The sequence below is a fragment of the Primulina eburnea genome, chromosome 5 (genome assembly GCF_022965805.1).
Source record: "Primulina eburnea isolate SZY01 chromosome 5, ASM2296580v1, whole genome shotgun sequence".
Lineage (NCBI taxonomy): Eukaryota > Viridiplantae > Streptophyta > Magnoliopsida > Lamiales > Gesneriaceae > Primulina > Primulina eburnea.
The window spans coordinates 15,550,709-15,576,781 of record NC_133105.1 but is presented as its reverse complement, the minus strand read 5'-3'; the positions used below and the strand labels follow the sequence as shown (position 1 = coordinate 15,576,781).

General features: G+C 34.2%; 1 protein-coding gene across 4 annotated transcripts; it reads left to right on the top strand.

The window, feature by feature from the left end:
• Positions 1–10,342: 10,342 nt before the first annotated feature.
• On the top strand, positions 10,343–25,543 carry LOC140833057 (flowering time control protein FPA-like). 4 transcript variants are annotated; one of them, XM_073197451.1, is made up of 6 exons: positions 10,343–10,789; positions 12,096–12,341; positions 12,771–12,893; positions 13,171–14,072; positions 15,781–17,113; positions 25,348–25,543. In XM_073197451.1, the coding sequence occupies exons 1-5, from the start codon at positions 10,487–10,489 to the stop codon at positions 17,093–17,095; spliced, it is 2,889 nt and encodes a 962-aa protein (XP_073053552.1). In that variant the 5' UTR covers positions 10,343–10,486; the 3' UTR covers positions 17,096–17,113; positions 25,348–25,543. The 4 variants fall into 4 exon arrangements, with proteins under 4 accessions (XP_073053552.1, XP_073053553.1, XP_073053550.1 ...); XM_073197452.1 differs by lacking the exon at positions 25,348–25,543 and adding an exon at positions 20,788–20,902; XM_073197449.1 differs by lacking the exon at positions 25,348–25,543 and having other exon boundaries at positions 15,781–20,301.
• Positions 25,544–26,073: the final 530 nt, after the last annotated feature.

Below are 26,073 nucleotides of genomic sequence, written 5' to 3'. Positions count from 1 at the left end.
AAGGTAGTGGGATAGCCGCATGTCAGAAAATTTGCAGTGTACGATTGTCAGAAGAATGTTAACGTGGCAAATAATGGATAGAAATTTTCAAATCGGATTTAATATTACCGTTGGAGGCAAAGCTCATAAATAGCAGAGAAGATCAGCTGAGAAAAAACACCTGAATCTCAACTCTGAATCTGAATCAACCCGATTGATATACTGTTACTGTGCTGAAATCTTTGCTCACTCTTATTATATACATTCATAGAATTCAAGGCTATACTTCGAGCTTACAAGCACAAATTTTTATTGTTATAATACTTGATCTTGAAGAGATCAGTTGTGCTTAGTTATTTCGTCCAGTTGGGTACTCTGTAAAGTGTTTTGTAACTAAGATATCAGTTTGGCCTTTGTCCAAAACTGAAGTGGTTCTGTACAACTCTTTGTATTGATCAAAGTTTGTGAGTGAATATCATATCCTTGTGATAGAAGGGGTGTCGTAAGAATGTTTGAAATCTCCGAACATCCATAAAACTTGTGTCTTTTTATTTCAGTTTTTATTCTAACTATTAGTCAGTTTATTTCCTCACTTTTATTGTTAACTGATTGATATCGATTGAAATGATTCTCGAGTATCAGTTTATCACTAAAATGACTCATAAATCGAGAAAAGTTTGTGAAACTTGTTAGTGTCTATTAAACACCCCCTATTTTAAACACTCTTCCACCTTTAACCGATCCTATCAGAGTCTCACTGTATGATCAGTTTCTTGCCTATAAATAGAAGATCAATGAAGACTAATAACAAGAAGAAGTAGAATAAGAATAAGTGTGTGAAGATACAGAGAAAAAGAGCACGCATATTGCATATCAACTTTCAAAAAGCAATTAGCCCAAAGGGAACACTTCATTGTGTTATCAGCTTATATTAGAAGCACAATTCCTTCAGTGTGTGAGAACACTTTCGTGTTGTACTCAGAGAACAGTTCACACACACAAACCACCACTCAAATATAGTCTTGCACATAGACAATAAACTTGACGTGGATCTTGACACGAATAAATAGCAAACACGATTAAAAATAAATCGCACCCTCTATTCAATTACGATATTAAGATCCGTGTGTTTTCCCGATCTTTTGATTCAAGTATTGTGTGATATTCACCTCTAAACTAGCAAGAGTTTAGCAACAAATAAACACGAGGATAAACAATCGAAAACTATACGAACCTTCGAAGAACTTTGCCTACGACAATCCGCACAAGCAACGATCGACAAACGCCACAAAAGATAAATCTTTTGATAAGTTTGATTTTGAAAACACCGAAGTGTATAAAAGCTTTCGCTTTTTGGTTGAGAGAAAAATCTCACAATTTGATATCAAATCAATAATGAACAAAAGTTGAATTCTTTACATAGTACTCTAGCTTATATATAGGTAACAAAACCATAACTATAGAAATTGCATATTTAAAGATATCAAATCTACTTGCCAATATAATTAAAACACTAAACTAAGAAAATATTCTCGTCCAAACGTAAAGGGCACGGACCCCGTGTATGCCTCCGTGCTCGGGTCCGTGTAGGCTCTGTAAATCTCAATCTCGAATGTATGAGACACGGACCCCGTGTACAGGTCCGTGTACACGTCCGTGTAGACTCGGTCAGCTTCTACTTGATTGTGATGCAACCCGAACCCTTCGAGTCTTGTTTCCAAGCTTTCATTGGTTGGATGAAGGGCAACATTCAACATCTTCAAGCGTCCTCTCGGGATTGGTTCTTGGAACGCATAGTGGCTGGCTAGATTCACATCAAAACTTGTGTATGTAGTCTTTGACACACATACGTTAAACAAGTGTTGGCTGGAAGGTGATGCCTTCAGTCTATGCTAGGAGTTTAGTTGAGGCAATAGTGTAAGTCCTAAACTGAGTAGGTTTGTACAAGTAGTTGTATAAATCAAAGTCTTCTAGAGGATCCTACCCGAAGTAGGTAGAAGGGGCGACGGAGGAGCAGTTGAAGTCTTCGAACATCTACAAACATATCGTGTGCACTTAACTGCTTAACTGTTATTTTCAAACTGACTTGATCAGTTAGAGCATCCACAAGTTCAGTTTTTACCATAACTGAACTGACATATGCGACAACTGATTCTTTGCTTTTCAGTTATTCAGTTTACATAAGTTAAAAATGTTTTCTAATGTAACATGTTTTTTCTTCACGAAGGATTACTTCGAGTTTCTTCCGATTGATTTTTAAACAAAACTCGATTTAATTCATCGGTGTTAACATTCCTAGAACACGAGCAATTGCAGCTCATTGATTTATTGTGTTCGAAGCATCTTCGAAGGTGCTAGCACACGATCCTTCATAAGTCGACCAGAGAATAAAAGGCTAGTCACTTTCAAAGATCAAACTTCACCCAAAATGATAAAGGATGCAAAACTTTATGATTTTATGATTTTACGATATATGCTTTATTTATGCTTAAAAGTTATTTTAGATAAAATGTATATTTTAATGGATGTGCTTGTATATGTATTATTTACTACTCATGTTTACAACGTGCTGAGTCATTAGATTCACTAGGTTTGAATGGTGCAGGTTGATGATATCGAGGGAGGCGCTGGTCTTGAGTTGATCGAGTACGGGAGTACATTCTCAAGGGACATTTATTTCCGCACTTGATTGATAGACAAGGTTTAAAAGATTTTGTTAAGGATTTTATTAGATATTTTATGCTTTATTTTGAAGTAAATTTTGATCATATTAAAGGTATAAGTCGAATTTTGGTAATTGACGATTTTAGGGATTTTATGCATTTGAAATTAAAGTTTTTCAATTATTTTTATTTATGAAAATGTTAAATTATTTATAAATGATGATTTCCGAATTAATGGAAATTTTTTATAGTAGAATTTTAAATTTAAAAGTAATGGTCGTTTCATCAATCTTTTTTAAAGTTGTCATTAGATTAATTTCTTTCTGAGACTGTTTTGATTAGATTGATCATTTTTTTCTTCTTCAGTTAAAGGTTTTGGCATCAATTTGACATTTCCTCTTTGATGTAATAAGAGTTCAGTACCAAATGATGATGATAAGTCTCTTACTAGAACTTGGTTGTTGTTTTAGGTTTTGAAATCTTGTCTAGATATCTTTTAATATTCCAAGAATTTCTTCTTGGTTTTCAAAAATTTTATCCACATTTTGTGGTGCATAATTCAGAATATTGTCATAATTTTGTACTGTCTTTTGAATTTCTCTAAGATCTCCGGAAAGTTTAGAGGAATCCGGTACTATTTCTAGGAACTTGTTATTTTGAATCATAAGTTTACCTTAGAATTCTGATAAGTTTCTTCTTGATATCTAATCCTGATTAGATCTTCCTATTTCAAATATTTCAGAGTTTTGGAATAAGTCATGTAAATAATTAATCTCGAATCTGGGTTAAGGTTCATATTAATTGAAAAAATTCACCTCCTCAAACATTTAATTACATAATAATAAATTTGTATGTTTAAAATAATTTTACTTCAACTCTGATAACATTTTGGCCCAGGAAAATCAATCATTTGAAATTAATACATATAAGGGTAATATTGTCTTTTTCAATGGTTTAGGGGGGGTTAAAACAAATTTTTTTGGGTGTAGATAATTAAAATAAATATGAAGTTGGGTTTGTGGATTTATTTACAAATTACCCTTAAAAAAATTAATGAAATTAAATAAAAATTATTAGTTCTAATTTTATAATATTTGTTGTGAAAAAGTAAAAATTTATGGTAAAAATTAAAAATCTCAAACTCTCAAAATTTACCAAACTACACACTTTATAATATTTTTCTCTCTACTCAATTGTGAATTTTTTCACAAATGATGAGCCTTTTATAAAATTTCTTTACAAATAACCCAAAAATAAAATACATCATTACCTACATCATCACACACTAATTTTCAATATTTACAACTCTTATTTTCAACATTCAAATATTCAACATTCAAATATTCAATACACACATTTTAAATATTAATTTTCAACACTCCCCCTTGTGATGATGATCATAATGATTGTCTTCATTACGTGTTTTTATACTGCCTCGTTAGAAACCTTACTAGGAAAAACCCATTGGGATAAAAACCATAGTAAGGGAAAAAGAGTTCAGTCACGTAAACTCTTCCTCATGTTGACACGAACAATTCTTCACAAATTTCGTAGATTGCGCATCCCAATATTATATATGTGCTTTCTAAATATTGTCGTAGGAATTGCCTTTGTGAAGAGATCTGATGAGTTTTCACTTGATTGAATGTGACGAACATCAATACATTTATTCTTCTCAAGCTCCTTGGTGAATGCGAAGAACTTAGGAGGAATATGTTTAGTTCTGTCGCTTTTTATGTATCCTTCTTTCATTTGAGTAACACATACATCATTATCTTCATATAGTATCACAGGCTTCTCGTCGAATGATAATCCGCATGAGATTTGGATATGTTGGGTCATTGATTTTAACCACACATATTCACGACTTGCTTCATGTAGTGCAATAATCTCGGCATGATTTGATGAAGTTGTTACGAGCGTTTATTTCTGTGAACGCCAAGAAATTGCAGTGCCTCCACGACTAAATACATATCTAGTTTGGGAACGTGTCTTGTGTGGATCAGATAAGTATCTAGCATCGGCATAACCAATTATACTTGGATTAGCATCTTTTGAATACAAAAGTCTCAAGTCTGTCGTTCCTCGTAGATAACGAAATATATGTTTAATTCCGTTTCCGTGTCTCTTTGTTGGATATGTGCTAAATCTTGCCAACAAATTTACGGCAAAAGATATATCAGGCCTTGTACAATTTGTAAGATACATAAGGGCACAGATAGCACTTAGATATGATACTTCTGGACCAAGAATATCTTCATCATCTTCACATGGACGGAATGGATCATTTTCTATGTTTAATGATCTAACAACCATTTGTATCCAACAGGTTTTACACCTTCATGTGTAAGGACTATAGGTCCAAAAACTTTACGTTTATTTAGCGAATCCAATTCAACCTGGATGGCTTCTTTCCATTTTATCCAACCCTGCCAATTTTTACATTCACCAAAAGATTTTGGTTCATAATCTTCATTATCATTTATGATGTCGATTGCCACATTATAAGAAATTATATCATCAATTTCTTCTATATCTTTTCGGTTCCATATTTTTCCAGTATTAATGTGATTGATAGAGATTTCATGATTCTCGTCAGTTTGTGGTTCTGACAGAACATTTTCATCATCATGTGTTTCTTCAGGAACATCATTCTTTATTTTGTTATCATTGTGTTTCTCTATGAATTTTCTTTTTCGAGGATTTTTATCCTTGGAACCTAATGGCCTTCCACGCTTCAGGCGTTTAATGACATCATGAGTATCTTCAATTTGTTTCTTTGGAATTTCAATTCGAGCAGGGACATTTGCAGCATGTATATATGATTTAGTTACCCCTTTTGTGTCTGCAAATGCATCTGGTATTTGATTTGCTATTCTTTGCAAGTGTACAATTTGCTGTACATCTTTTTCACATTGTTTTGTTCTTGGATCCAGATGTAACAATGATAATACATACCATGTAATTTCCTTTTCGGTATGTTTCTGTTCTCCCCCTAAAATTGGGAAGATTTCCTCATTAAAATGACAATCAGCAAAACGTGCTGTGAACACGTCGTCTGTCTGAGGTTCAAGATATCGAATGATTGATGGACTATCATAACCGATATAAATTCCAACCTTTCTTTGAGGTCCCATTTTCTTTCGTTGCGGTGGTTCAATAGACACATACACCATACATCCAAAAATACTCAAATAATAAATGTCTGGTTCTTTACCAAATGCAAGCTGCAATGGGGAGTATTTATGATATGCACTTGGTCTGATACGAATTAATGAAGCAGCATGTAAAATTGCATGTCCCCATATAGAAATAGGGAGCTTTGTTTTCATAATCATTGGTCTAGCAATCAGTTGTAGACGTTTAATCAATGATTCAGCCAATCCATTCTGTGTATGTACATGAGCAACAGGATGCTCAACAATGATTCCCATAGACATACAATAATCATTGAAAGTCTGGGAAGTAAATTCACCAGCATTATCAAGTCTAATTTTCTTGATTGTATAATCAGGAAATTGATTTCTCAATTTTATTATTTGAGCAAATAATCTTGCAAATGCAACATTTCGAGTTGACAATAAACATACATATGACCATCTGCTGGAGGCATCAATCAATACCATAAAGTATATGAATGGTCCACATGGTGGATGGATTGGTCCACAAATATCACCCTGAATACGTTCAAGAAACATTGGTGATTCAGTTTGGATTTTGGCTGGTGATGGTCTTATAATAAGTTTTCCAAGAGAACATGCTTTACATTGAAACTTATTATTCTGAAAGATATTCTGGTCTTTCAACGGATGACCATGTGTATTTTCTATAATTCTTCGCATCATTGTTAAACCAGGATGTCCTAATCGATCATGTCAATTGATCAGTATTGAAGAATTATCAACTACCATGTTTGATTCAATTGGACTTATATATGTATAATGCAATCCAGTAGGGAGCATTGGTAGTTTTTCAATCACATATTTCTTTCATGATTTATATGTGATAAGACACATATATTTCTCATTCCCTTCATTTATTGTTTGAGTATCATACCCATGGGAATATATATCATTAAAACTCAACAAATTTCTTTTCGATTGTGGTGAATATAAAGCATCATTGATAAAAAAAATTGTACCGTTAGGTAACAAAAATTGTGCTTTACCACATCCTTTAATCAAGTCTACAGGACTTGATATTGTATTCACCGTTGTTTTTGTTGGTTTTAGTTCCAAGAAATATCTTTTATCTCGGAGGATAGTGTGCGTTGTACCACTATCGGGTATGCAAACTTCATCTTTGCTCATAGCATTTTCCACTTTTGAACTTCAAAAAAATATGTAAGAAAATAAAATTACTGGCAATATATATTTAAATATAACACATATCATAATTATACAATAAAACATTATTATATGAATACATGAAAAATAAATTATTGTACATTTATATTCTACTACTATATTGTTCATTTTCAGAGAAATCATTGAGAAAATCTGCAGCATCAATATTGTTCATTTCTATCCCACCAACATATTGATCATTTCCAGAGAAATCATTCATAAAATCACCAGCATCAAAATGAGTTGAATCACTCAAACGGTCACTACGTTCAGTGAAGTTGGTCTCCTTTTCTTTCCTCTTTAATGATTCTTTATAAAGTTTACAAAGATGCTTAGGGGCTCGACAAATACAGGACCAATGTCCTGGAGTACCACATCTGAAACAAGAACTTTCATATCTTTTTGAGTGATTCTCATTAACACTTGTATTCTCATGATGCCTTTTCAGTGGATGATTTGAGACGCTCTTTTGAGATGAGTTATAGAAATAACTATCTCTATTGTTTTCAAAACCACGGCCTCGACCACGACCACGACCACATCCAATTCCACATCCACGTCCACGACCTCGACCTCGAACAAAATCTTGTCTTTGAATTTGTTATAAAAAAAATTGTACCGTTAGGTAACAAAAATTGTGCTTTACCACATCCTTTAATCAAGTCTACAGGACCTGATATTGTATTCACCGTTGTTTTTGTTGGTTTTAGTTCCAAGAAATATCTTTTATCTCGGAGGATAGTGTGCGTTGTACCACTATCGGGTATGCAAACTTCATCTTTGCTCATAGCATTTTCCACTTTTGAACTTCAAAAAAATATGTAAGAAAATAAAATTACTGGCAATATATATTTAAATATAACACATATCATAATTATACAATAAAACATTATTATATGAATACATGAAAAATAAATTATTGTACATTTATATTCTACTACTATATTGTTCATTTTCAGAGAAATCATTGAGAAAATCTGCAGCATCAATATTGTTCATTTCTATCCCACCAACATATTGATCATTTCCAGAGAAATCATTCATAAAATCACCAGCATCAAAATGAGTTGAATCACTCAAACGGTCACTACGTTCATTGAAGTTGGTCTCCTTTTCTTTCCTCTTTAATGATTCTTTATAAAGTTTACAAAGATGCTTAGGGGCTCGACAAATACAGGACCAATGTCCTGGAGTACCACATCTGAAACAAGAACTTTCATATCTTTTTGAGTGATTCTCATTAACACTTGTATTCTCATGATGCCTTTTCAGTGGATGATTTGAGACGCTCTTTTGAGATGAGTTATAGAAATAACTATCTCTATTGTTTTCAAAACCACGGCCTCGACCACGACCACGACCACATCCAATTCCACATCCACGTCCACGACCTCGACCTCGAACAAAATCTTGTCTTTGAATTTGATTTTGGTTTCGAGATTTAAATTCATTTCTACTTACAGCATATACTTTTGGAAATGTTGTTGATCCAGTGGGTCGGGACTGATGATTTCTCATTAATAGCTCGTTGTTCTTTTCCGCTACAAGAAGACAGGCGATGAGTTCAGAATATCTCGCAAATCAACATACTCTATATTGTTGCTGTAGAGTAATATTTGATGCATGAAACGTGGAAAATGCTTTTTCAAGCATTTCCGATTCTGTGACCTCATGTCCACAAAATTTTAGTTGCGAGATTATTCGATACATCGCTGCATTATAATCACTGACTTTCTTAAAATCTTGGAATCTTAACATATTCCACTCATCACGGGCGGTCGGAAGTATAACTTCCCTTATATGTTCAAATCTTTCTTTTAATCCTTTCCACAAAGCCATGAGATCTTTTTCAATTAAATATTCATATTTCAATCCCTCGTCGAGATGTCGACGTAAAAATATAATGACTTTTGCCTTTTCTTGTGATGTCGATATGCCATTTTCTTTTATGGTCTCACCTAGACCCAATGACTCAAGATGCATTTCTACATCGAGAGTCTATGGCGTATAATTTTTTCCCGTGATGTCGAGCGCAACAAATTCGAGCTTTGTCAAATTTCACATGGTGGTACTAAAAAAATTACGATGCATTTTATTAGTTAATGAATATTGCAATACAAAGTAATGGATAAACAACAAATACAAGCATTTGTAAAAATAAAGAAAACACACGAGGAGGATATTCTCCGATAAATAAAAGACCCGTGAGTTTGATAACCAAAATAATTAAAAATAACCTTGAGAAAGCCATCTTCTTCTTTCTTCGAGAAGTTGATGAAAAATAATTTTTAGAGAATAGGAGAAAGTTGGAGTGATTGAAAGAGTTTGTGATATCATATTTATAGGGCAAAAACTAGCCGTTTTGTTACCGTTTATGGCCGTTGGTGTACAAAAAAATAAATGTATGTATTTGTACAATTTTATGGTAATAATATGGTGTATATAATCTTAGTCATGTTTAAATAATTATGTATATCATATCACATTATTATAATGAAGTATCATAAGTTATTTTGTTTAAAAACCTTATAGGCTTTTATACTTGTCGTATCCCTTACCGGGAGTGTGGGATGTCGTCTTAACATACTCCCAGGATTTATAACAAGTTTTTGAAAAATTTATTTTTATTATTTCTAATAATAACATTATATTATATATTAAATATATACACAATAAATAAATAACAATAAAATAAATATTATTACTTTTGTTACCTTTTTCTTCTGTTTGGAGCGGAGGATTTTTAGAGCTTCGTGCTGATAACGTGTTGTGAAAAAGTAAAAATTTAAGGTAAAAAATAAAAATCTCAAACTCTCAAAATTTACCAAACTACACACTTTATAATATTTTTCTCTCTACTCAATTGTGAATTTCTTCACAAACAATGAGCCTATTTATAGAATTTTTTTACAAATAATCCAAAAATAAAATGCATCATTACCTACATCATCACACATTAATTTTCAATATTTACAACTCTTATTTTCAACATTCAAATATTCAACATTCAAATATTCAATATACATTTTAATAATTCAAATATTCAATATACATTTTTGTTTGGTTGAGTGGATTAAATAAAGATAGATTAATAGTCCAATATTTATCGTTAAAATTTTAAGATGTTTTAATAATCATTTTGACTCGGTTTAAGATTCAATTTTATTAATCAAATAGTTATCCATAAAATTGGATCTTAAAACGGGTCAAAATGATTATTAAAACAACTTAAAATTTTAACGATAAATATTGGAATATTAATCTATCCTTATTTAATCCACTCAACCAAACACACCTTTAAATATTAATTTTCAACAATATTTCATATGTTTAATAATATGACAGGGAGTCCTCCCAATCACATTGTTCTTTCCTCGTTTTAAATCCCTATCCCCAATTACATAACCCTAATCCACACAAGTTCTTCGCTTCGTTAACCTCCAAATTTGCTACCGATTTCTCTTCCGTGTAGTTTAATTTCGAAACTCGTTTATTTTAATGGCGCCAGTAGACAAAGCCGTGCTGAATCCGAGCCAGATCCCAGTTGCCTCGGTCTCAGGTGTCCATTCGAACCCCCCGTCGAACAATTTGTGGATAGGCAACGTTTCTTTGGCGGTAACTGAAGCAGATTTAAAAGCGTTGCTTGAAAATCATGGAAAAATCGACAGCTTGTCGCTGTACCCATCTCGGAACTATGCGTTTGTGTATTTCCGAGAGATCGAGAGTGCTGTGTCCGCCAAGCTGGGCCTTCAGGGTTACGTTCTTCATGAGAATCCGTTGAAAATTGAGTTCGTAAAATCGGTTGGTTCTCGTGTTGATATTTTAATGTTGTGTCAGATTCTGTCACATTTGTTTTACACTAATTGATATCGATGTATGTCGGTTTTGTATGTATCCTTGTTCATGTCAATCTTTTTGGTTTGATTGATTTTAGAAACCAATTCAAATAATGATTGGTTAAAAATCAATCCAAACCGTGCAGGTTGGTTCGGTTTCTATTTGAATTGGTTTGGTTTGATTCCTGAATACCTCTATATTATAAAACCATCTGCTGTTTCTGCTCGTTTATATTTATATATATGTAGGGGTCCCCTTAAAAATAATGTAGACACTACAAATTCCACGGCCCCATCTTCTAATGCAAATGCATCACGGAGGATGAATTATGAAATGTTTGAAATTAAAAATTTATAACAGTTAATAATGTGCAGCCCCTATAAAACTTCACCACAGAGAGAGTTGTTGGCATCACTTCCAAAAGACTCGGCATTACATTAGTTGGAAGTAACAAATTGAGGTGTTAAATTTTTAAAAAGTTCTGGGAGCATGGAACCTGGAAGTTGACATAAATTTCAAGTATATCCTTGCTCTAGAGTTATATCACACTGCAACCAATGATGGAGGTGCCGATGAAATATGAGTCTGTCAAAATATAAATAATGATCACACTAACTGACTTACAATAATCAATGTTTTTCTTCTGTTAATAATGTGCATTTAAAGCTTTTAAACTCTTCAACGTTTCTCCTTTTTTCACTGGGTTCAAGCTTTATGCTTAAACTTAATCTTAGTTGATCATGTAGGTGCAGGATGCCCGATTACTCACTTGCCATTCTGCCATATATAATGGTATCGAATAACTAGCGCACAGTATGAACATAATTAACTATGACGAGTCTGTATTTTAAACATCTCATAATTCTATCTCCCATAGTGTATTTGCATTTGTAACGATATTGTAGAATTCGTAGGAGCTACATTTCACCCATTAACGTTGTTTTTTTTCATAAGGTATTTCATTGCATTGTTATAATCTATATACTCAAGATATGCCCCATGTGGCGAAAGGTAGGGGTTTTCATGAGCAGAACTATAAAACAATATAAACCCAAAACCGAACTAAACTGCACAATTTGGATTGGTGTTTATACAAGACCTGCTTACCTCAGTTTTGATTTAATGATATTAATAATATACTTTAATTGTTAACTATGTGACTGCTATATTGATAAATGTTCCGTGAACCTCCAATTCTTAGATCAGTACTACCTAGATCTTAGGATAATTGTGATCATTCTTTGGAATTCTTTATCAATCTTGTTTTCAGGCTAAGCCATGTAAGAGTCTGTGGGTGGCTGGAATTAGTCAATCCATTTCCAAAAACGAATTGGAGGAGGAGTTCCTTAGATTTGGAAAATTACAAGAATTCAGGTTTCTCAGGGATCGAAATATTGCCTATGTAGATTATGTTACCTTGGATGATGCTGCGAAGGCATTGAGGGGTATGAATGGGAAACGGATTGGTGGAGATCAGCTGCGCGTGGATTATCTTAGGTCACTTTCCTCCAAGAGAGTAAGCTGATGTTTTCAATGTTTGGTTCAACGATTATTTGGACTCATGTTTTTTATTACAAATTCCCAGGTTTAGTTGTGTGATTATTTCTGGTCAAAGTATTAAATTTTTTTCTCACGTGTGGGATTTTGCGGAGTCCACACAAAGACAATATTTATCATCAAATTTTCTGCATAATCAGATTTTTTTATGTCTGACCGAGGATGTAAATTTGCATGGATTTCATCTGGATGTTATCAACTCTTATCGCTGGGCAATAATGTCAATCCCCTAGTTCTTTTCCTTAAATAAAATGTGAAATGATCTTAATGCTGTTTTTTTTACTTCAGTTCCTTTGCTCCTCGAGTCTTGTAAAATTATGTTTTTTACCCTTTCTCTACTAATGATTTTTTTTTCTATTAACCATTTTTTGTCTTCAAAATGAGACAGGAGCAGGGTTCAGATAGCCAGTTTCCAAATAGGAGCATGGGGCCTTCTGATTTTCGTTGGATGAAACAAAATCCCTTGAAAATTTATTCTGAGCCAAGTCTTGTTGGATCGAAATGGAAAAACGTAATTACCAAGTTCAATGACTATTTGCTTTATCATGAGAATCTTCGTCTCCATTTAATGCCTGGAACTGAAGTTATTACTCCTATAATCATTTGATAACAATACTGTCTGTGGGAGTGATTGTTGTGGATTACATGATTTCTTTTGTTGATTTTTTGTGGATAAACCTAGTTTCTATAAACAATTTTCATGACTATCCACTGTATGTACTGTTGCCACGTCAACATTCGTATTGATCTATATTATTTAATTTAATTCTGTGTTTTCGCTGTGGCAGATCCTTTCAGTGGGACCTCAAAATGGAAACTCTCAGCCAACTCACATTTTGAACATAAGCTATCCTCCTGCTGCTATAATCGAAGAGGATATGATTCATAATGCGATGATTCTGTTTGGGGAGATAGAGAGAATAAAGACATTTGCAGACAGGAATAATGCATTTGTAGAATTTAGAAGCATTGAAGAGGCCAGACGTGCCAAAGAAGGGCTGCAGGGCAAGCTTTTTAATGATCCGAGAATTTCTATTGAGTATTTCAGCGGAGAGCTTGGTCTTGAAAATGATTACAATTACATCCCTCATTATCCTGGAGTTGAAGGACAGATTAGAGAATTTCCATTTCGACCTGTTCAAATGGACATACCTGGCCTTAACCATCCTGTAATACCTGTCAATAATCCTGGACATCAACCATTGAGACCACTCCTAGGTCCTCATGGACCTTTTGACCCAGCACTTCCGGGCCCTGAATTTAGTGACTCAGCTCCGATTCATAAATTACAAAATCTTGCTTCTCAAACACTGATGGGGGTTGCAAATTGGAGATCATCTCCCGCATCTGGGATAGTCTCCTCTCCTCCAGCAGGATTGAATTTTCCAAACAGACCTGCTTTTGCTGCATGGGAAGATTTTGATGATAGCCAACATAGAGAATCTAAAAGGCCAAGGTTTGATGCTGCTTTGCCTTTTGCAAGAGTGGAAAAGCAAGGATCTTTTCACGAACAATATGGGTTGATTTCGCTGAGTAGTGGTGGAACATATGGTTCTTTAACCGGGGTAGTTGGGTTGGGGCAATGTCTTGCTGAGAGTGACTGCATATGGAGGGGGATCATTGCCAAGGGTGGAACACTTGTTTGTCATGCTCGATGTGTTTCTCTTGGAGACGGGCTCGATGCTGATATGTAAGTATAGTATCTGTATTAACCAACTGCAATTTTCTTTTACTAAAGTTAGTGTTTGTCAACTTGTGCAAGTTTCTTTGTTTTATTTTCTTACATAATTCAATCAGATAATGTATTCTGGTTTCACGACAACTGCTGGGTTATTAGATGTTTGTACCCTACTATTATGTTCTGAAGTTCTACTTGGTTTTAACCTTTTTGTTAGCTTCCTTGAATATACTCTGTTTATTTACTCATTATGAATGTTGTGTCACTGGCTCTGAAAAACTTCTGTTATGGCCCGACTCATATATATATAATGGAAAATAACACTCATGTTTTTTTTTTCAAAAGATGGTAATGTAAACGTCGGCTGCCTTCTTCCTGCTACAGATTCAAAGTAAATAACACGGAAGGAAACAAGTTTTGTTGATTCTACAACCAGTTATATAGTTAGAGGATGTTTGTTTAAACTTATTTAAATAACATATAAGCTCTTACATCTTACAAGTTCTTTTAGGAGTTTATAAGATGTGAGGTTTTATTTAAAAATAAGTTGTTAAATTGTTTGAATGAAATTATTTTAAACAACTTAAAGATTTTAAAGTGTTGGTATTATAAAATTTTTTTATTGTCAAAATTACCAAAAAAGATATAATACTATGAGCCGATGTAAGTTGTTATATATATATATAGTTATAGTTTTATAATTTAATATTTTAAAAATAAATCTATTTTATATTTATATTTAGAAAAATTGATGCTCTTTGGAAAAAAATATTTATTATTATTTTTAATGTGTGCAAGTAAATTGTTAATTTTAAAAATTGTAATTACTAATTTACTCAATAAAACTTTTAAAAATTTTGTTTTTTATGTCATAATAAAAAGGTAAAACAAAATTTTACTTTAAATGTGATAAAAAACAAAGTGATAAAGTTGAGATTTAAGAACTAGGGTTAAAGTGGGGATTTAGGAGACATATAACGAAATTTGGAGAAGTGAAATATTAAAATATGATCTTTTAGAAAAAAGGTGGGGTATCTCAGCTTTTAAAGTTTGACAACCTATAAGTTGTTTTCAACTTTATTTTACCAAACAAATTACGAGAGCTTATAAACTCGCAAACAACTTATAATAAGCTGTTTTTTAGAGCCTATAAATCTGCCAAACACCTCTAAATGCCACCTCAGTTAAGTTTGTGTTGCTAATTAACTCTCAAAGTGTTCTATATCAGCCATAAGTGTTCTATGTCAGCCATTATTTTTATTGTTTGCTGATGTCGTTTGTGTTTTTCTTGCATTGTTTGCTACCAAGAATAAATATAACATCACTGCTTTGCTTGTTAGTCTAGATATCTCTTTATTCACTTTGTTTCTGGTTTTTCTAGGTACTCCTTTTTCTTTTTTGAATTTTTTTAATGAAATATAGAATATTGTAAAAATACTGAGGAATAAGGGATATATCCAATTTGAAACAGAACTGGTGCATCATTTTGTTTTGTCATGACAGAACTGTTTTGGAATAGTTCTGATTATATTTCTTGGTGATATGTTATTAGTTACCATTTTCTTTTCAGAAGATGCAACTGATACTTCATAAGCTCACCAGCTCCTAAAAAATTTCAATTTTAGAATGCTGGAACCTAATTTACTTTACTGGATACTGTATATTTATATGTTCATGAATCTTAACATCTCAGTCTAATGCTGAATTTTCTTTCTTGCAGTCCTGAAGTGGTTAACTGTTCTGCACGAACAGGATTGGACTTGTTGAGCAAACATTATGATGAAGCTATTGGGTTTAATATAGTTTTCTTCTTACCCGACAGTGAAGAGGATTTTGCTCCATATACAGAGTTTCTGAGGTACCTGGGTTCAAAAGACAGGGCTGGGGTAGCGAAGTTTGATGATGGCACTACCTTATTTTTAGTGCCTCCATCTGATCTTCTTACTAAAGTTCTCAAAGTCTCTGGACCAGAGCGCCTTTATGGAGTAGTTCTAAAATTTCCTCAACAAGCCCCTAGTAGTGCATCTGTGAATCCCCAATCAATCCAGCCTCATTATGTGAATATGCACAAAACTTCTTCCTTGCAACCAGGATATTGTGCTATGCCACAGATGGATGGGGATTTGAATGTGGATTATTCCAGAGTTTTGCCCGAGGATTCAAAAGTACCTACGAAACCTCCAGGTTCTATGACCAGCAATTCTTTCTCTTCACCCTCTGTTCCACCCTCCACATTAGTTTCCCAAGCTGGTTTAGCTTTGACACCAGAACTTATTGCTGCTTTAACTTCGTTGCGACCAGCTACTAGTTCTTCTGGTTCACAAATTGTATCATTACCCCAGTCAACCTCTATGCTGGGACCTGCATCAAAGGTTGCTACTGGTCCAAACATGGATGCTATGCAGTGGAAGCAAGAACTCCATGCCCTAGACCACCATGTTCAGCCTGTCCAACATTTAGGTACCCAGATCAATTCCCAACTGCAACATGCACCACAGGCTCACACTCAGTCAGTTTCAGATATGACTAACCATTTTCACCAACCGATCAGCTCATACAGCCAAATGCATGAGCACAATATCAGTTTTCCATCTCAAGGAGAAGTTTTATCTAAATCAATGACTCCTGCGATTCAACTGCAAAGCGGAACAGTTACAGTTTCACAAGTTAACCCGCAATATCAACAAGGAAGTTCTCGAAACATTCACGTCATAGATTATAGAACAGAGGCTGTAGGGTTCTATAGTTCACCTGTTGTTCAGCAACAGGCATATCCTATGGCATTCGGCAATCAGGCTCATGGTATTGATGTCACACAGACACAGCCTTATATTCATGAGACTTCTGGTATTGATCCAACACATAAAGACCAACATCTTCACACTGCTCCATATGGGGCAGTTCCGGAAAGTACTGAAACTGAGGAGGATAAAAATGAGCGGTACAAGACGACACTGTTATTTGCAGCCAATCTTCTCTCTCGGATACACCAACCATCTGGTTATCAACCTGGGCAGGGTGCGGGGAGTAATTGATCATTTATCTTCCTCCAGGTAATCAAGCGCTCTGAACTAAATTCTTTCTTGATTGTTTTCCTGCATTTCTTTTTGACCATTAATTTCTTGAATCATGCACATGTCATATTTTTTTATTGTTTCTTTGTGTTGCTGGCTGCTTAGTTCAAGTTCATTTGAAATTTTCTTCATGATAACTTCTGTGAGTTATAGCTGTAGTGGTGGTAGGTTGCTTTAGAGGGAACTAATAAGCATTTTCGATTTTTGTAAGATATGTAATTTTCGGACCAAGAAACTGCAGGGAGCAATGCGGTTTTAGATTGTGGATACTCTTAGTGATTGAATATTTAGCTCAGTATCTTACCTGCATTAACTCTGACTTGAGCTGGTTATTTGGATTAAGTATCTTCATTTATAGGTGAACGGAATTTAGCCAGATCATTCTAGTGTAAAATAGGATTGCCTTCATGCGTATAATGATTTGTGTAGCTAAGTAACTTGATTGCCCCTCCCAGCATTCTCCTTAGCAGAAACTTGAGATTGGGTGGTAACAGATGTGTAGCAATTATTGTTTCCCTTTAGATTCTGTTTTCTTGACTGGGACGCTAGCATTAGTGTTCCATTGTTTGCTTACTTGAAAGTGTACGATGTTAAGGTTTAGTATTAGATTGAGTACGAATATCAATCCCACATTGAGTGAATATTTAAAATTATATTAAATGCCGTAACTAGAATAGTCCCACTTTATTTAAAAAAATAAATAAGGATCTGATTTGATTATTAACTAACAAATAAAATAAAGTCTAGCGCACAAATACTGGAAAATCAATGAGAGAGTAACTACTGATGTGATTTCACTTGGTGTCTACTATATTTAATTAGTATTGACGTTTATAATCATAAGTTCAACCTGTTCACTAATCAAGAATTCTCAATTCTTACTAGTCTCTTTCCCAAGTGAGAAATAGAAATCAATAATCTAATATCAATTTCAATATCCCTATTAAGAATCTAATATCAAATAACTTAAATTGCACAATAATTCTTTCAATGGCTTCAATGGAGTTATAGACCTCCCGAATTCAATCATACAAACGATGTATTTTCCTATAATCCTATCTAAAAGCCTCTCATTCGAGTGATAGATTTCCAATAAATATCACAATTCAATTAGTGATTAAGTAAATGAACTCAGTCAATTTAAGAAAAAACAAATAAACCAAAAAGTAAATTGAATATATAAATCAATGTTTAAAAAAATAGTTTCAACCAAACTACGTTGTCTCCTAGATAATTAAATTAGTTAATGACGCAATAACAACAATAATAGATGATGTTTCTCGACTAATCAAATAGAAACTAAGAGGAAAAGAAGGAGAAAGATCAAGTCCGAATTTGCGACTCCATCCTTGGAAGATGCGCTCTTCATCTTCGTTCCTGACTCTTTGTTCTTCACGTTTCTCGCCCTCTGTATTTTGTGTGGTATGTGGCTTCTTTTTTTGTGTGAGGCTAGGGTTTCGTCTTTTTATATACGTGAAAAGCCCGCAAAATTCGAGAGTTCTAGTTCTACAGGTCTGCATCGCGCGGCGCACAGTTCTGTTCTGTGTGTGCATCTTCTTCGGGTCGTGCGTCTGCGCAACAACCAGCGCACCTCATCCTATGCTGCGCTGCTTCATCGTGTCAGCGCAGCTGCGCGAGAAAACCGCGCAACTGCGCGCTGTGTTACTGTCATGCACCTTCATTCTTGCAGCTTGGACTTGGTTTCCTTTTCTCGGTTCATCGTTTCCATTATTTTTCACTCCCTTTCAGTCGTAAGTTGTGTGCTACGGTTTGATTCCTGCAAACGACATAACTACTACCAAAACGCGTAAATCCTCTCAACAACTAGCCTAATACATGTGAAATCATAGGATAATTTAAGTGCAAAAATCGCGCATGTCAATTAGCATGAGGGCGAGGCCTCAAGAATGATACTTCATAGATTGGTCCATTTTTTTATCAGCTACTGCTTGTGTTAAATTATGGTTGTCGTGAGATAGTTTTCTTAGCTTGGTATTTTTTTATAAGGTCGTTCTTAGTGTAGAGTTTTGGGGTAAAAAGTATAATGTGGTTATTGAGTTGTTATTTTAACATCAGATGTATTCTTTGTTGTGGCTTAAGAATCATTTCAGATATCTTGAGAATTCTGTTCTAGTTTTGAATTTGTGCCTTATGTTCTTTGCTGAATTGGCTCTATAAGCATTCAGCAACTTGAATTTTCTTTTATATCTAGCACATGCAGTCTTTGTAAGTTTCAATCCTTGACTGGAACAAAGTACAAAATATAGGGCATGTGCTCCTGCTCCCCAATTTGAATTCAATTTTTTAGTTTCTGAAAACTATCAGAAAGGAGGCATGCTCAAGACCTGTCTGAAACCTAACGTCCACTGGTCGAATTTGTAGAATCTCAAGCCTAGGGGTTAGTAGTAAACACTATGCCCCACTGGGTGTGTTACACCCGGTGTGGTGAGAACCACAAGATGCATGCCCATGAACATTAATGGCACCGGGAGAAAAACTATTTTTCTTCGGTGTTCTGAACTCTTTTTACACTTTGGGGATGGATGTACACAGCCTATATATGTCTCGTGAATTCATATTAAAATGACCAGACTTTAGCCCCATGTCACATGCTAATATGATGTGGGAGGACATTCCGACACTAGCACTAGGATGCACTATTTGTGTGAAACGAACATGTCGTGCCGTAGAATTGCCTTTCCATGTAAGAGCCTTTCTGTTACGTGTGCTTCGAGGACAGCAAGGTTGTAAAATAGTGTTTCTGGTCTTTGTTGTAAAGTTCTAGCTAATCTGGTTTGGTAATCTTGAGATTTCCTACCATAAATCCTTACACGGTGTGAGAGAGAGTTTCGAGTACATGGGTTCTATAAACCACAGAACTACTTTTCCACCTCAAAGTTTGCTTGCTTGCTTGCTTATTTGTTTTTCCTCTTGCTTGATGCGTTTGTTATTCTTAAATCTTTTTTTTTTTTGTGCATTTGGCTAAAAATACTCGTCTTTATTAGCATTATTCAGTTGCAGTGCTGATATTTCTTTTTCTTATGAGTCATGATCACCTGCTTGAATTATTTATGGAAACTTGTATCTACGATATTAGGCTTTAGTTGATTATTATATTTTTTTCTCTCTGTGTTGAATTATATTTTACACACTCGATGATATTAAATATAATTATTTGATACGAGTTTGGTATTATGAACATTTGATATTAACTCGCACCAACATTGCGGAACCTTTTGCTTTAGGTATAGGCTCAGACCAATTCAACCAAAATTATTTTCCTAATTCATTAGAAGTCTTGAGTACGGTAAAAAAATATAATATGAATTTACAAGTATAATTAGAAGTATATTAGAAGTTTGAATTTACAAGTATAATTATAATTACAAATATAATAATTAGAAGTTTGAACAAAATGGTCGAACAAGTACAAATTTGTCTACACTCATTTTATTTACAACAATCCATGTGTCTATAATATCAAGTTCCTATAATTGTCATGATGGGTGTACGGTACGGTACGATTTTAAAGGACAAACGGGTGAGCCCTTTTATTCTCAATCGATACACTACTAGCCGTTATGATTAAAACATATCATTTTCATTCCTTTGTTTGAGTGATAATGATCTCGATTTCATTTGTAAAAAAACAGGGTTTCGATTCTTGATCTCGAAGGTTTCGATTCTTGATCTTGTGAACTAAGACTAGTGTTCCGAGTTTAGCTCGTGTTGCTATTATCCGATTCCAGTTTTAATTAGCTTGACCAAATATCCTTTCGAAAATAAGAGGGTTGGGACGCAAGAAGAAAACCTTGGTTATGTGGGTTTATTTTCAAAACCATGTTATTGTCTTTTCCTGATTAAAAACAACACAATTCCACCGCGTTTTCCAGAAAAAAATTCCGTCAAAATTCGTGTTTTTCGTTCATTTTCACTCAATTTACCTTTTCACAATGCTAAAATTTAATTGAAGATTTATCATATTAGTTCAGTAAGTTATGCTTTCTAAATTTACACTACCCAACCTTGTTAAGCATTAAATAACGAAACATATTTTACATATATATGTGACGTCTGCTCTTTCGATAATAAAGGAGCCCATCAATCTATATGTAAGTGGCGTTAGAATTCAATAGTTATTGAAACCCGAAATTTGTAGATCAATTCTTAGAGGTTTTTAGATTAAGGCACAGTTCTTCAATCCTATCAATGTTTCCTGAGTAGATGTACAAACACGATATTTGTTCCAACAAGTGCGAAACAATAGCTAAGAGGTTTCAAACGCAAAAGGTAAACTTATGTTTGAAGCTGGAAAATTGTGGGTTAGTGTAGTTGTGTGTGACATTGCACGAGTTCACCGTTGACCTATTGACCTGCGATTTCGGTTGGGAAAATTCTAGCAAGTGGACTAGGTCAAGTTATAGTAAATAGACAAGTCCAAGTATCGATCTCATAGTGACTATTATTTAAATATTAAGATTTAAATTATTCGATTTAATCTAGGCAAACAATAATAAGTGATTTGATGATAATTTAAACTAATTAAATTAAACTAAAATATGCTAAATTAAAGATCAAGATCGAATTTGCAAAACAGCTAGTGATTTGGGGATTTTCAAATTTAAATAAAATGACCGGGAACGCACAACGGTCCAAACTTCGATTATTGTCACGCATTGGAATTAATTAACAACAGATTATTCGATGTCACGATGAGATTCCCTGAATTAACTATAAATCTATTTCTAGAATTTATAATCCTATTTTCATTTAACAGCTCAATTATTTCTAATTGAATTTAATCAAACAAAAACGCATTATTCAATGATGGAATCACAGTTGTCGCCTAAAATCGCACATCGAAACAGAGTACTATTTCTAGTCGATTTAGCCATGTATTGATTAATATTTTTTAAGCTAAATTCAATCTATTCTCTTTCGAGTCAAAATCAAACAACAAACATGCAAATGATTGGCCAAATTAAAAGCACGGAAATTACGCAAACATTAATCAATAACATAAATTAATTCGTAAATCAAATAATCTAGTGCATAAACAAGATCAAAAGTTTGTCCCTATCGTGGTCTCGATCACAAGAAAAACTACTCCATAAATTCGAAACTAGAAGAAACACTAATATTCGAATTCATGACTAAAAATAAGAAAACAAGAGAAGAGAAAATCTCAGCGATGATGCGCGGATCTTGCGTGTGAAGTGCGCGATTTTCTCTCCTCTCCCAAGCCGTGCCGTCTTCAAAAAGTCCGAAAATTCTCCTCTGAAAGTCGTTCTCCAAAAATCCCATATGAAAACTACCTCCATATCTTTTATTTTTCCTGTTGTGGGGACTCGGACGCTAATCATCTTCTTAATCGTCATTGGGACTAATTCAATCAATTAGAATAAACAGGGTCTAAATTTTTTTTTTAAAATGCGGAAGGTAATAGAATCATTCTATTATACAAACCAGTATAATAATACAAATCCTGTATATCACGCATCTATTTCAAAATTAGGTTCAACTACTACAATCAAGTAATAAAACCTATCTATATCCAAGTCCGGAATCACCACTCTAATCTTGATCTTTCTTCACCTCTGTGACCCTGAACATGTCCCACCTGTTGCCATGCACACATACAGACAAGACAACAGCCGGGTAACTCCGGTGAGATATAAATATCTCAGTATAAACAATGTATCAATGCAATCATATAAAACATATATAAAAGCATAAACAATCATGAAAACATGTATCTAATCTGACTACATGATTCGATACAAATCTGTACCTAAATCTAGGACTCATTTCTAATCTAGGGATCCCGATCTAATTTAGACTTCGATATGCTGTATCGAATGTATACAATAGAAGTCGTTCTACATCTAAGCTCATCGATACACCGTAAGTCTAGAGTCTTAGCGGTTCTGACAAAGACTCGGCGGTTCTGCCCTAGCTAGGCTGATCTGCCCTAGACTTAAACTCTGGCTCTGCTTTAAGTCAATAAACAAAACATATCAATCTGATAATCTGCAAATATAAATGCAATGAAATAAAGTATGTGATTTTGGGAAACTCAAGTCAAACCTAACTCGAGTTGTGCAATCCCGAATCAACATTTATTTATACATTTCTTGTTGTCGCTCTGATACAATCGAAATCTTGATTCAAAGTCTGTCACTGTTCAATCTGGCAATGACAATATCAATATATTGTATCAATATTCTAATCCAATCACGACGCCTCTGTTTTATTAATTTCTGACAGTACAATAGTACAATCCTGTGATACTGGTGATACCAAACCAGTATCTACTAATTCCAATAATTTACAATCAACCACCATACAAATCTGACATCAATTCTAGTCAATCTCAGTATGAAAATCATAACAATTCCATATTCAGTCCGCTTCTTAATCTGACTTCGATTCTACGCTGTCTAACATGTCAAGAACAACATATATGACGTGTATTCAATTCTAACATCATAATTTCAAAACATGTCAAAACGTAGTAAAATCTAACGAACGGATTGATCGCAAATCAAATTGAACGTAATTCCCCCAGAAGCTTTCGTTCTTCTTATGAGGGAGGAGTGGCATGTATATATATTTATATATATATACAACCAACGTTGCATAATACACCACATGTCGATTTTTCCTTTTGCATGACTCGCGCATATGCGCGACATTACTGGCGCATATGCGCGAGACCTACTGGTCTCGGCCTTGGCAGCTCGCGCATATGCGCGACATTACCGGCGCATATGCGCGATGTCTTCTGGACCTCACTTGTATAGGCTCGCGCATATGCGCGACATCTTCCGCGCATATGCGCGAGGTCTTCTGCCTGTTTGGCGTATGTGCGCGCATCTGGTCGTGCATGTGCGCCGATGCTACTGTCCTCGCACATCAATTTTCACACGCGATCTCATTTCGTGTCTCGGTTAGCCCTTTCATAATTATCTCAGATGATGCTGGGCACGAACCCCGTGTAGACATCCGTATATGGGTCCGTGTACTCTCTGTCAAATTCTGTCTGGGAAACATTGGACACGGACCCCGTGCAGGGGTCCGTCTACATGTCCGGGCTACGCAAGGTAAAATTCATCCTTGGGCTTCTAAGACACGGACCCTTACACGAAGTCCGTGTAGGGGTCTGATTATTTTCTTTTATGCTCCTTCCTACTTTTTCGATTGTTTCTGACATTGCATTGCGAAGCTTGACTTTTCTTTCTTTTCTTTGGCTTTTATATCTTTTGGTCAAACCTGCAAATAACCAAAATAAAACAAATTAAGTGTGAAACTCGGAATAAAGACGTCAGATAAGTACAAATACGACAAAATAAAGCTCTTAAAATGCTATATAATTCGTGCTTATCACCTATTCATGTCACGCATATTTCTACGGCGGTCCGATCTATGTTTCGCAATCTCTTGGCCTTCGAAGTCCCTGAGCGTGCGGCTCATAACTTTAAGCCGCTAGTTGGACCAGCTATTATCACTAAAATCTTGAAATTTTTTGGAGGAATAATCAGCTAACAAACTCACATTGAAAACTACGCTTTGAGATCGAACTAGGTAGAGTTGACAAACTGAAGTTTAAATGGCACCCCGAATAGATCTGGTTCCATAAGTTTGCCGACCAGACTTTTTCGGTTTGATATATTAATAAGTCGTGTGGTTATGGGAGGCTCGTATATTAATCAATACACGATGTTCTCGAATTTAAAAAGATTTTAATGGCTTTTGTTTGTTAATCTACTCTTGAATTCTACTTGTTTACTCTGGAAATCTGGTGTAAACAAGTAATAATATGTTATCCTGTGATTAGTTGGTGGTCGTATAGGCGGTATGATTCGACATACCTTGTTCAAGACACAAAGTTTATCAACTTTTTTAAAAATTCAATTCACATCAAGCAAGCGCGCACACAAACAAACATATATATGTACATGCATACAATTTATTATATTTTAACCTTTAAAATATATTTTATGGTAAAGCTTACAAATCAAGAATAGAGTAATTTAATAACAAAATGTTGAAGGAAGCATGGATGTATATGAGAAATAACGTAAAAAATTGTATGTCATAAAAATTATTTGCTTTAAGTGGGTCATAATTTATTTTTATTTTTATTAATTAATTAATGTGATAATAAAGAGGTTTGTTTCTGAATAATAAATAAAAATATTCTAATTTTGCAGTGTGTATTGATAAGGAGATTCCTACATGGACAATCCATCAATCATCTAATCCAAACAAGGCACTCTCTGCTCTTGATGATTATTTCTCCTCGTTTTTGGAATTTAGTTTTAGCGACTCTTCCCTTTTTCTTCTATTCTCGTGTTTCTATCTCCTTCTTGTGGTTGTCATTTATTTCTAGCAACTTTAATGACTCTAGCGTTGTCATTGTTATTTGTCAAGTTGGTGGTGTTGGCTTTGTTTAGTAGATTTTAAAAAATGCTGTACATATTAGAAGTTTGCTTGCTAACCATGATTTGTTTCTCAATATTTTATTTTAACTAGCAATTTGTATGCACGCATTGTCTAGTCGTTTTTTTTATATGAGTGCCCATGTTGGAAAAAGATTGAAAATAAAATTGAAAATTTATTTTAAAACCGATTTTTTAACAAGTTTTTAAGCTTTTTATGTATATAGTATAGATAGATATGTTATGAAAAAACACTTTATTTTAAAATTTTGAAAAAAATCAGGATGTTCTCATAAATTATATTATATTATTTTTGTTGGACCCAAATTCTGGACAGCTCAAAAAGTAGAAGCTCATCTGGCAAGATCCGGTTGGGAGATTATTCAGCGAGAAGATTTTAAGTAACTAGACAAATTTACACGTATGAGATAAGTATGTAAAAGTAAGTATGGGTCGTTAGATCATCTCCAACCCAACATCATGTTGATGTAATACTCC